This window comes from Drosophila innubila (assembly GCF_004354385.1).
Source record: "Drosophila innubila isolate TH190305 chromosome 2L unlocalized genomic scaffold, UK_Dinn_1.0 4_B_2L, whole genome shotgun sequence".
Classification (NCBI taxonomy): domain Eukaryota; kingdom Metazoa; phylum Arthropoda; class Insecta; order Diptera; family Drosophilidae; genus Drosophila; species Drosophila innubila.
The window spans coordinates 13,147,695-13,159,952 of NW_022995372.1; the positions used below are offsets into that span (position 1 = coordinate 13,147,695).

The 12,258-nt window shown below is 36.5% G+C and overlaps 2 protein-coding genes across 2 annotated transcripts; one reads left to right on the plus strand and one right to left on the minus strand.

Moving 5' to 3' along the window:
- Positions 1-2,244: 2,244 nt before the first annotated feature.
- On the minus strand, positions 2,245-6,770 carry LOC117779837 (protein dimmed). Its single transcript, XM_034616156.1, has 4 exons — positions 6,629-6,770; positions 3,452-3,640; positions 2,586-3,372; positions 2,245-2,519 (listed from the first exon to the last, which is right to left on the minus strand). The coding sequence occupies exons 2-4, from the start codon at positions 3,623-3,625 to the stop codon at positions 2,245-2,247; spliced, it is 1,236 nt and encodes a 411-aa protein (XP_034472047.1). The 5' UTR covers positions 3,626-3,640; positions 6,629-6,770.
- Positions 6,771-10,859: 4,089 nt separating this feature from the next.
- LOC117781093 lies at positions 10,860-11,516 on the plus strand. The gene has a single exon (XM_034617808.1). The coding sequence runs from the start codon at positions 10,935-10,937 to the stop codon at positions 11,349-11,351; it is 417 nt and encodes a 138-aa protein (XP_034473699.1). The 5' UTR covers positions 10,860-10,934; the 3' UTR covers positions 11,352-11,516.
- The last annotated feature ends 742 nt before the right edge of the window (positions 11,517-12,258 follow it).

Sequence of the window (12,258 nt, forward strand, 5' to 3'; positions counted from 1 at the left end):
AGTTAAAAGACAAAATATATATTATTTCATTTTAATTTTATTCAATAAACTTTATTTTAGGTTTAGTACATATCTTCAATGCTCTATACAAGGTTGATACATAAATGTTCCAATATATGCACACACTACAAACGTATATATGTATGTATATGCTTATATATGTACACAAGAGTACTTTATTTGCTTGTACACACCAAATGCTCATTTTGTTTAGACCAGACTTAACTTTATGTACAATGAGACTAGTTACTTTGTATTACACATACACATATATAGTATATTTATTAATAGACGTGGATTGTGTCGAAACATTAGCTTAATAATTCACTACACAACTAAATTACTCGCCTATATTGCAATTCTTAAAGATTTTAAGTTTAAGTCGCATATACGAATATTGACTAGAATAACTCGTTATAATTGGGTGCATATCATTCTAATCATTGAGCTGCTTATTGGATATTATTTGCATTTCCCGTTAAAGTACAAATCCTGCTAGAAGCTCTAGAATTGTTAACCCCGATTAAGTTGCTAAATCTTGACTAATTAAACATAATCAACAAGCTTAGGTTGACATCTTTCGATGGACAACAGAGCCCCCCTAACTAAATACTATTTTTCACTTAATTATTGCTAAGACCAATGCACACACACAAACACACACTTAGTCAACGACCCCCACAAGCACTCACACATACTCTCTCTTACTCACCACCCACCCACCTCTTACTCACCACCCACTGGGCATCGTTATTTTATTACTGTTTACCGTACGCACGTCACATCGTTCCACACGTTCCACCGGCTGTTGCTATCTCTTTCTGACCTACTGAGCTTATACATACATAACGGAAGTGTGCCAGTTTGAATGCGCCTTTCAACGGTTTTCTGTGTTAATTGTTTTGTTGAAGCCCCTCTTCCCCCAGCCCTTGCTTACCCCAGGTCCAAGTGCTAGCTATTACAACAACAGTAAATTTCAAGTGCATTAAAAAGATCATGGGTGGTAAATTAACTTAGCGACGCGTCACTTTCTGTCGCCATTTTTGCCATCAGCATCTACACTTAAGTCCGGTTCCGTTGTTTTACTGCGTTAATTGATGCTGTGCCTTTGTTGCTATTGTTGAGAATTGTGTACAAACTACATATCTCTAAATATACAAACAAAAGTATACAACATACGACTTATTTATACCACTTGAATTTCCTAATTAGCAGCATCTCACTTCAAGAGAATACTTTGTACCACATTTTAAAATGTACAATTTCGATAAAAAAAAAAAGATGTCAGAATACACTTTTCACTGCTCAATTATTCATATAATAAAGTCCAAAATTATTCAATATACCACCGAATAAAAATAGCAATTCCAAAATATTCAATTCACGTATTATAGTTGAGTGTAATTACATGTAAAAGACATAAGATAGAATGTCTGATCCTCTAATGTGTGAAACTTTTTAGGACAGGGGTATTCCTTTTTTTTTCTGTATTTTGGTGGAATCATATCGCATTAAATTAAACAAGTAATCTTTTACTGAATAAAATTCCAATTTTGAAAATAGGTCAGTATATTGTCGCTTAGTGTTATCAGCCAACTCGATCTCTCAGACTTTAAGAGCTACAAACTCTCTTTTTTATTTTTAAATGTATGTAGGTTCTTGTTATCTTTGTTAGTTATTTTTCAAGATGTGGTACAAAATTTTTTCAACAAGTGGCAACTATTTGAATGCTGTTTTCAACTTGGTTGTGCCATTCGATCGCTCCTCAGGTGTTTTACTATAGTTCTATGTATGTATATTTTCACGTTTATAAACATTTTTAAGTGTTTTTTAACTTCATGTATAAATCTGTTTGTATATCAACAACTTTGATTAATTGCGTACTTAAAAATTGGCACCTCAATGGTCGGCTTTCTATATATTTAAATTTACAAGATATTTATCTAAAGTGCTGCGAATTTGTGTGTTTTAATATAGTATGTAAATTGGAAGCTAAGCTGTTTGTAATGAGTTTTATATATACATAATTTTGAAATTAGCTTAAGTTTTAAGAACAATATTATTTTATAATTTATTTTCTTATGGAAGTTGTCTTAGTTGGATTAGTTTTCCTTTTTGACAATTTTTCAATATATGTATAAATAATTGTTATCCTCATATTTTCTGTATAGATCTTACTATATATGTTCTAAATTCTTATGTATATCCATTTACCACAGACCAAACAAGGTAAGCCTATCAAGCTTAGAATAACTCTCGAAAGGGCTCATCGAAATTATCATTGACATCTGAGAAAACACCGCCGCCTGTGCCACCAACATTAACACCAACACCCACGCCTACCCCCACCCCTACTCCCACACCCACACCCACATTAACGGCCACACCACCGACAGTAACTGTGGAACCACCGTTGAGTATAAGTGTTGGTTGCTGCGACTGTTGCTGCTGCTGTGGCTGCTGTTGCTGTTGCGGCAGCAACATGTTGGCGCCCAGATGAGCATGAGCATGCAACAGTTGTTGCTGTGTGTGGGGCTGGGACTGTGATTGGTTTTGTGACTGTTGCTGTTGTTGCTGCTGCTGATGATGATGATGTGTCAGATGTTGTTGCTGCGTTTGCTGATCCACCTGCGCCTGTGGATGCATGTGCATCGGTTGTTGTTGCAAGCTCTGCATTGCAGGAATTGCAGGCGTGGCAGACACTGTGGCAGCACTCAACAGACTGCCATCGGTGGCAGCCAACAAGGCGCAATCATAGGCACCACTATTGGCCAAAGCATCCTCAAAACAGATTCCATTGGCGGTGGCACCACCACCATTATTGGTTACGCCACCATTGCTATCGCTGGTGAGGCCCGAGAGCAAGACGCCACCGACTGCACCACCGTTGAGCTCCATGGCGGCTGCCTCTTCGTTGCGCTTCGAGAGTATAATGTGGGTCAGATTGATGATGTAATTCTTGGCCAGCGTCAGTGTCTCAATCTTCGATAGACGTCGCTCCATCTCCACGTGCGGAATGACCTCACGCAGCGATTGGAACGCATCATTGAGACTGTGCATCCGCATGCGTTCCCTCTCATTGGACTCCAAGCGTCGCAGGTTTCGCTCCTTGGCATTCAATGCTCCCTTGCGTCGCCGATTCGCATTGGAGTTGGAGTTGGAGTTGGCGCTGTTGGGTGTCAAGCTGGAGCTGCCACTTTGTTGCCTGCCCCGGCTCGAGGGTCGCTGACTGCCATGGACATTGTTGCCCTGTGGATTGCAATTGTTGTTTGTGCTGCTGCCGCCACCGTTGCTGCTCCCGCCACCGGCGCTGGTGTCGTCACTCTGCGAACTGGAGTCCGTCATCTCCAGATCGTAGGTGTTATTGCTTAGCTGTGGACAATATTAATCGATACCACATGTTGCATGAGGCACACCTCTCTCTCTCTCTTTCTCGCTCTCCCTCTCTTACCTGTGAGGTGCGTCGCGTGGCACGTCGCACGGGTCGTGAGCTTCTCTCCGCCGATTCCGGTGATAATCCATTGTGCCCGTCCGTATTGTAGTTGTTGTTGTTGTGCTGCAGTTGCTGCTGGAGCTGCATAAAGTCGTGACTGCCAATCAGTTCAGTGAGTTGCGTAGCATCCATGTTGCCAAAAGAGTACTGTAAATATAAATTCCAAAATATCTGAATGAGTAAAAGAAGTCAAAATTATAATAAAATTGTCTTATAATATGAACTTAAAAGGAAACAATCAAATATTGAGTATTTGGACATCTATTTTATATAATAATTTTTGAATCCTGCACTTAAAAAGTACAAAGAGAATTTTAAGGTTGTACAAAGCGCTAACTGCAAATTTTATTTAATACCAATAATTTCAATGAAAATATATCAAGCAATTAATTCTTTAATATTTTCAGAATATTGCGCAGCTTTATTAAACGACTGGAAATTTGAAGAAACCTCTTCTAAAATAACAATTTCTTAAAATAGATTGAAATATGTATTTAAGAAACAGATTTTTGTATATAGGTATTGAAATCCTGTGTCAATAAAAATACATTTTCCACACTGTTTCATCAATATGATATATGTAACTATATGTGCTCTGAATATATCTCGCGACTTGCTTAATTTTATACTCCTACATATAAACGTAAATATACGCTTATCAGTTGGTTGATAAGATATCTGGAAACCAATCAAAAAGTAGGTATTTCGTTGGGAATGCTGTGAGTTTCGTAATTATGAATCTGAAGCTTTTTTATTACATGTCATAAATCAAGCGGTTAGACTAAAATAATTTCTGTTAGTTTTTTTGAAGCTGTATGCCGCATTTAGTTAGTATACATAATGCATAAAATGTATTGATCTCTTATAATTGAAGTAACTTTTTGCTTTAAGAAAACTCTTAAACTCTTTAACTCAGCTTTAAAAAAATTTATTGGAAATCTAACAATTATTTATAGGATTTATTTATATACAAACATCTGCAAGCATAAAATCTTCAAAATTTGTCTTACAGCATTGGTTTATTCTTAGAATTTTTGTCAAACTGACAGTTATTTCGTAACAAGCACGACGGTAAATAATATTTGTGGCAGACTTTGTCCGTTTCCGGCATTTTTATCTATGAATTCACTATTATTCTTTGCTATTGGTTTCTGTTTTGCATTTGCCATCGATAGACATGCGTCATATTCGTTATCTAAAATCAATATCAACTTTAATCTCACGTGACTGTGTCTTGTTAATAACTCTATCAACGGATTAGTCAAATAATATCAGCTGCTTTCATTCGTAAAATTACCAAATTATGTGAAAAGGCATTACTGTCACATTTCTTTAATTGCAAAAGAGAAAACATTAGTCATGTAAGAAGTTTAAGTTAGTTTATATAGTTAACCGGTATTTGTTTATGTTTTGTTGAACTATATTTAATAAATATATAAAGATTTAATTCAGTTAAATCTGTTAATTTGTTTGGTCCATGCCGAAATTCCTGTCATCCTCTTTTTCCTTTTTGAAGTTGCCGTGTTTTTAAATTATTGTCTGAAAATCGGAAAATCAGACCTTGAGATCGAGTAATGAAATAAGAAATGTTTAAGAACTAAAAATTCTGCTGTGATCTCAACTTTCATTAGTTTCCTGCGCCCATTTGGGAGCTCATTGTCTGGAGAGGAGAAAGGACAACAGTGGATTGCATTGTACTTGATTTCTAAATACATCGAAAGCAAACGGTTTGCCCCCTTTGAGCTGGGAATCAGAATGCTGCGGTAAATGGTGGCGTTGTTATGGTTATGCCCCACGGCAATGGAGCATTTGACCGGAACAGCGTGGAACATTTAAAGCGATGACTTGTGGATACGGAGACGAACATGGGGCAGGACGTGGAAATGCGACTTGTTGTAAGTAATACAAAACGCGCACTTTGCGGCGCTTTTTCTTTTGTCGTCTGCCGCTGAGCGAAAGCAAAGTGTCGCTATTATTTAACTGCATGTTGTGGCAAGCTTCTTGTGGCAAACAGCTCAAACTCTTTAAAAGCAATGGCTACAAGGAATTACAACACATGGTACAAGGAAGCACAGCGGCACTCGTAATGGGAATAAGGTTATAGGGTTACACTGATGGCAATAGCGATGATGTTATATAATGGATTTCCGCTATATAAAAAAAAAATAAATAAAACAACAACAGTAACAGTAAGAGAGAGTCAAGTCCCGTTACGAGTACAAGTTCATCCCGGTTTATCGAAACTTGTACGTACTTTGTTCCATTATCCGACAATGAGTAGCAGATTTGTCGAAGCCTCTTTGAAGGCTGCAACATGTTGCTGCTTGCCACTGCTGTTGACACTGAAAATTCTGTGCATCTTCGGTGGCTTTGTCTGACAAATGCCTTTAAAAGCCAGCCAGCCAGTCAGCACCTGCGCTTGTGCAATATTTATTGCACTCTCTATTAAATAACTAAAGCATACTTTTGTGCGTATTTGTTGCTTTTAAGAACAAAGCTGATTGCGAGCTTAGAAAATAATATTTGAATGCATTTGACAGCAACAGAAAGAGTGGTTCCCATGTGTGGATCAATGTTTTGAGGTTTTCATTGAACAAATATCCTTTTATTTACGTTAGAGATAATAAGCAAAGCATTTTGATATCCCTTAAATTTGCATAGTTTTTTTACTTTTTAATTCGATTTCCTTTATTTAATTTAAGATTAAAATGGAAAATAAATAATTTGGCTGAAAGATTATGTAACTTACATTTCATTACCACATTAATTAATTAATTAAATTTTGTTTTACATTTCTTAAATTCTTTTCGATTGGAATATACTTTAAAATAGTTTACAATTCGACTTAATTTTGAAGAGATTAACAAATATATATCATAAATGTTAAAAATGTATAAATAAAACTACAATTACCTGATTAATTTGGAGACTAACCTGAATATGTGTGCCAAACACTTTAATGGATGGTCTTAATTTAAATAATTTTATCAAATTAAATTTTTATTTCCAATTTTTGAGTTAAAGTAAGTATTGGAATATTTTAAAAATATATAAGTTTAGTCTTGAAGTATGTAAATATTGTTAATTCTCTTCAATAATAGATGGTATTGTGTAATTCTTATAAATTCCACTTACATTCAGCTAAATTTCAATATTGCTGTTTGTGTTATATGGTTATTAATTATTTGATCAAAATTTTTTTGACAGATTCACTTTCTATTAACTTCAGGATATATTTGTATCAGAAATTTGTATAGACATTTTTAGCATTTTCACGAACTTGTTTCACTTGACAAACATGCATTTCAACAATATTGTGTTGGCCAATGAATTGTTGCCGTAATAGGTATATATATTTTTATTTTTTGCAATACCACAAACCGAATTATCAGATAACGTTTTCTAAATTCCAAATTCGAAAACGACGAACGACGACCAAATTGCGTTGGACCAGTAAGCGAACTGAGCACCGGAAGCGCGGTGACTGCGACTGCCACTTGTGGAATGGCCGCAACAACGACGACATTGCACGCGACGAGGCCAAAGGCGAATCACGAGCCTGCCGGCCCGAAGACAGACCCGAACGAACTTGTTGCGGTCGTGTGCGTTGTGTGGGTAAGGGAGACACCCACACGATTGCCGATGGCTGGCGAATCGAGAGCTTACAAATACGCTCAAACTTTGAGTGCAAGTTCGCAGTATGAGTGAGTTTCTTTTTTGCCTGTGCAATTGAGTGATGGTAACGCTGAGGAAAAAAAAACTCAAAGTGGTGGCTTGCAGTGTACCCCCTGTTGTTGCTGTTGCTGCACCCCTGCATGTGAGGATACCCTTATCACAATACTCACCAACACACACACACACACACACACACACACACACACACACACACAAACACACATTCATTTACTAAGCATACCCACAGTTAGAGCACACCCAACGGGGTGGCTTATGTTTTGGAGTTGTTGCCGTGCACACCACGTGCTGTCCCAACTCCATTACGGTTCGGTTTCAGCAAGGGGTTTGTTTCTGGTTATTTGTGTGTGTGTGTGTGAAAAGTGGGGCATTCACGTTCTGATTAGCATCATTGACGTACGAGTTTCTCGTGACTTCGGCCTGCATTCAACTGACTTCCTCTTTCAATCGACTTCATGTGTTCACTAACTGAGTGAGTGACTCGCTTTTACACTGTTATTATGTATTATTATCGTCTGTTTGTCTTCGCTCTTGTTGACTGTTATTGTTGTTGCTGTTGCCACGAGTATTGCCGGCGCTTATCACTGTGCTTAAATCCTTATCGGAAGGGTTTTTATCGCCGCGCCTGCTCTGATAAACTATTGTCGAGATACTCGTTATAATTATGTGCTGTCAGGGTTTTGGAAAGTTGAGAGTTGGTCTTTTTATTATTTTTTATTTATAAATGTAGATGTGCGTATGTTAAGTATGCAATCTATTGGCATTGTTGAAGGACTAAGGAATAAAGGGTTGTTTGTGGTAAAAAGGATTTTATTATTAAGGCGTAAGCAAAAATTTTTAATCTACGCATTATGTTAAGTATTATGGCAGAAAGAAGGGATACATTATAAAAGAATTCAGGACAATAACATAGTTTACGTACTTTTCTCTTAAAGTTTTATTTGCCAAAAAATATATAAAATAACATAAGAAATATATAATAAAATATCATAGCAATTTGATTAAAAAGTGCTATAATTATATTTATAAACTTGTACTACTATATAAGATAGTACATAAAAATCAAAATAAATTTTAATTGTACTTTAGCAATTTTGAAAATATGTCCCTATTTAAATGCTTTGCTATCAGTGAAACCTAAACACAAAAAAATATATATATAGCTGAAAAATCTTTTAATATATTATATTATACGCTTTCAGTTTTATTGGCTCAAATAAAAAGATTCAGTTTGATTATTGTCTTGATTTTCAGCAATCAAAACACTAACAACATTCTATTAGAAGAGTATACGCTAAGGACCACTTCTTCATTGACTAACTCTGTATATATCTACTTTATGGGCTGCAAAATTCGTTTCAGTCATACATTTACACAACTCATTACGCACTTTATTGTTACAGGGCATTAAAAGTCAGCTTCTCTATGAAGTGCACTCTCTGATTTCTCTTGGCTGTTCGGTCTGCTCGCAAATGCCTCTTCAGCCAAGTGTTGCCAAATACAAATTGACAGTTAATATTTTTAAACTAGTGGAAAAGGGGAAACACTGGCTGTCCAGAGGGGTGGGAGGGGGGTTAGGGGAATGTTACTGTCGACAAGGACATTATGTAAATCACACACAACGGCAACGCGTTGGCGTATTCCTCCACCCCAAACTGCCCCCTTCCTCCCTTCTTCACTCACTCACTCACTCTCTCACTCTCGTCTCTGCGATGTGGAAATAAACAGGAAAAAGACGCAGAGCAAACGAAGGCCAAGCTAGAGAGTTGAGAGACTTGGGACACTGTGGGCGTTGTTTCCTCCTACTCCTCCTCTTACTCTTCCACCTCCTTTCGAATAGCCGTTTGATTATGTGCCGGCTGTTGTTGTTATTGTTGTTATTGTTGTGGTTGCCGTCTAGTTGCTTTGTTGGTCGTCATCAACTGGTCTAGTCCTTAACATATTAAACCGATCATTGTACTCGACATCTTCCATCTTTCGTACGAAAAGCCAAACAAACAAATACAATAATATTAACTAACAACTATTTTTGCTCCCTTTTCATTTGTTATATTCCAGGGCTAGACATTGTTTGCCAATTGTGGGTTATGTAAGGATATTACATTTTCAGTTTTCAGAATTTCAGCAACAGACTTGGCATTGCATCCTAGTAACCGCAACCGTCAGTCAATCATCTCGAAGGCAGTACCGAGTAGCTGTCTTTAATGCAATCAAAAATAATAAAAAAAACACTCTTTACATGAGCAGCATATTTAAGCAGGCAACATCATCATGACAACCAGCTTAATAACGCTTAACGCACAAATTTAATCATGACAGGACTTCATTCTCCACATTCCTAACTGAAAACCCGGCGGGATTTCAGTCGCTTAGCTTGTGTAAAAATCACACCCGCGGTTATTTAAAATGCTAAAAAAGAAGGGAAAATATTATGAAGCAATAATTGAATAAAAAGCAGGCAGTCTAAGACGACTTTCGGCTAGACCTTTCCACTAGGAACCCCACAACCTTTGCCCCGAAGTCGAACAACCCACACGCCCCTGTCAAATGTCAATAGCAAACGAGGACTTTTTCGTCCTCAACAGCTGCTCAATATTTCCTCCTGCTTTAATTTCAATGCTGCCGTCGATCACCGCAACCAGCATTTGACACACTCATACACACCCACACACACACACATACACCCCTCTCTCCATTGGGGTCAGTCAAATGGCGTATTTACATTTATTATGGCTCGAGCCAAGAACAGATTTCTATTTTATCCCACACATAATCGGCCGTTGTAATATTGACTTTACACTAAGAGTTGTTCCCAAGAGTCTGAGCATCTTTTGTATTTTTCAAAATTAAGGTCAATTGCTATTTCTGTTTTCTAGGCAAGATTTGTATTCAAATTCCGAAATTTTTTGTTATCTGCTTTAAAATTGAATGAAGTTATGAATCAGCTTAGAATAATTTAAGCTAGATAATTGTTGCTCCAATCGAGATTGATTGACTAGAAGATTCTCGAATACAATCGATTTAATAGATATTGTCACAATGTTATTCGATTGATTAATTGTTATTTAATTATTGAAAATTATAACTAAAATATTTGCAGGTCTTCCGACAGCTCTGTTTACAGTGATTTTAAAAACTAATCAAATAAACTTTCCAGATAGTTCGAAAAAATTTGATTTCTTCTAGATATATAAAGTAATGGTCTATACTTTACAGCCATGTTTACTTGATGCTGATATTAAAACACAACAAGTTTAAAATCTTAGATTTATTCACAATTTTGCTTTAAGTATTATTGATTGATGATTTCATGTTCAGAAAGCAAGCTATTAACAAATTTAAATTAGACTTGAATCCTTATAAAATATATAATACATATTCGGGATGTATTAAGCATTTAGACATAGTGGAAACTGCCAATTCTCATCTAGAATATAATTACAAATATGTGTACACTTGTTATACTCAGAAATGCTTTCTGTTTCCCATTCTAAGAATATATATGATGCACTTTATTGCATAACAGAACTGCTTTCAAACGAGAATTCATCTAAATTGAAAACTGGTTTTCATGTATTGACATTTTGCTATTTTTGTCAAAGTCTATTTAAGTTCTCAAATATTTTTATTATTGTTCAACAATTGTTGTTCAATTCAGGTCGAGTTTTGAGTGCCATTATATTTTTTAAATTAGTTTTTTTTCGCAGTTTCTGGTGTTTGTTTAAGTATAACGATTAAGGATTAAAATATGGCATCGCTAGATAAAATACCTGAAGCCGATATGGTATCCGTGGCACCGAAATCTCGAGCCGAGCGTCGTGCAGTTTTGGGATTTGTGCCACGCATCGGCCTACCAATTGTTGACTATGCTGATGTGGAACGGATTGACACGTTCTATTTGGAATGCCAGAGCTATCGCGATTACTATCGTGATCCATACGATAGGGTTCACAAGCCACTAAAATTCACGAAACACCTAGGCAGATGTGGAGTCAAAGTGGATCACAGTGTTGAGGAACTTCGACAGCCGATTCGTTGGGTCGAAAAGCGTTTGCCTTATATCGATGCAATCGATTACAAGTCGCACATGAATCTGGGCGTTGACACAAGTATAATACTAAGGGGTCGATATAACAAAGACAGTTGCATACACTACAAACGTTAATTGGAGCACAACTCATTATATTATCATCCATTCGAAAAGGAGCGTCTTTTTCTTACGTTCATACAACATCTAAAAATTGTGCATACGAGGTTTAGGCGTTATATGAACGTCAGCTATAAGAATGCAGTAATTAAATTATAAATAAAAAAAATATATTTATAGAAATATCTTAAACGTAAAATTGAAATCAATAAATTAACTTATTCATGTATACTTTAAGGAATATGCATATAAATATAAACTTGAATTTACACAAGCCGCCTGAAGCATGTAGACTCGACTCACTTCAATTGAGAAGCGTACAGAAATAATTATTATTTACACAGTGGCAACGAGCGAATTTATAGCCCACATTTGACTTAACGAACCAAAAAGGCACGCAGACGGGAAGAAGCAGCTTATGTGCGGCAATACGAGCATATTATCCTTCCCTTATTTCCCCCTCAGAGCCCACTCAAAAGCTGCTAATTGGTGTCATTAAAAAGTTGTTGCGAATTCCTTAAAAATACTCGTATTTATTTATATGCCACGAGCAAATAATGCGCATACGTCACGTTATTCCCCTTCCAAGGCAAATGACTTGTACTCGACTTGACAACTGCTTTACAATGTAAATGTAATCAAAGTTTTTATTTTCCACCTTCCGCTTGATTTGTGATTATGAAAATGTTAGTAAAAAATTCATAGCAATGCACACCTTGAAAAGGTCTTTAGAAATTAGCATTTAAATTACGCCGCCTCTCTTTCCAACACCCTCGGATTAAGTTTTAGCATTGAGTTCAATGAAGCAGCATTAATTGGAATATCCTGCCCTGGACACTCTGACGTCCAAGGGCTGCCTTTGATGACTCGCCTATAATTGTTATTGATGTCGCATTATCCAGTTTCCACCTGCACCTGATTGTTG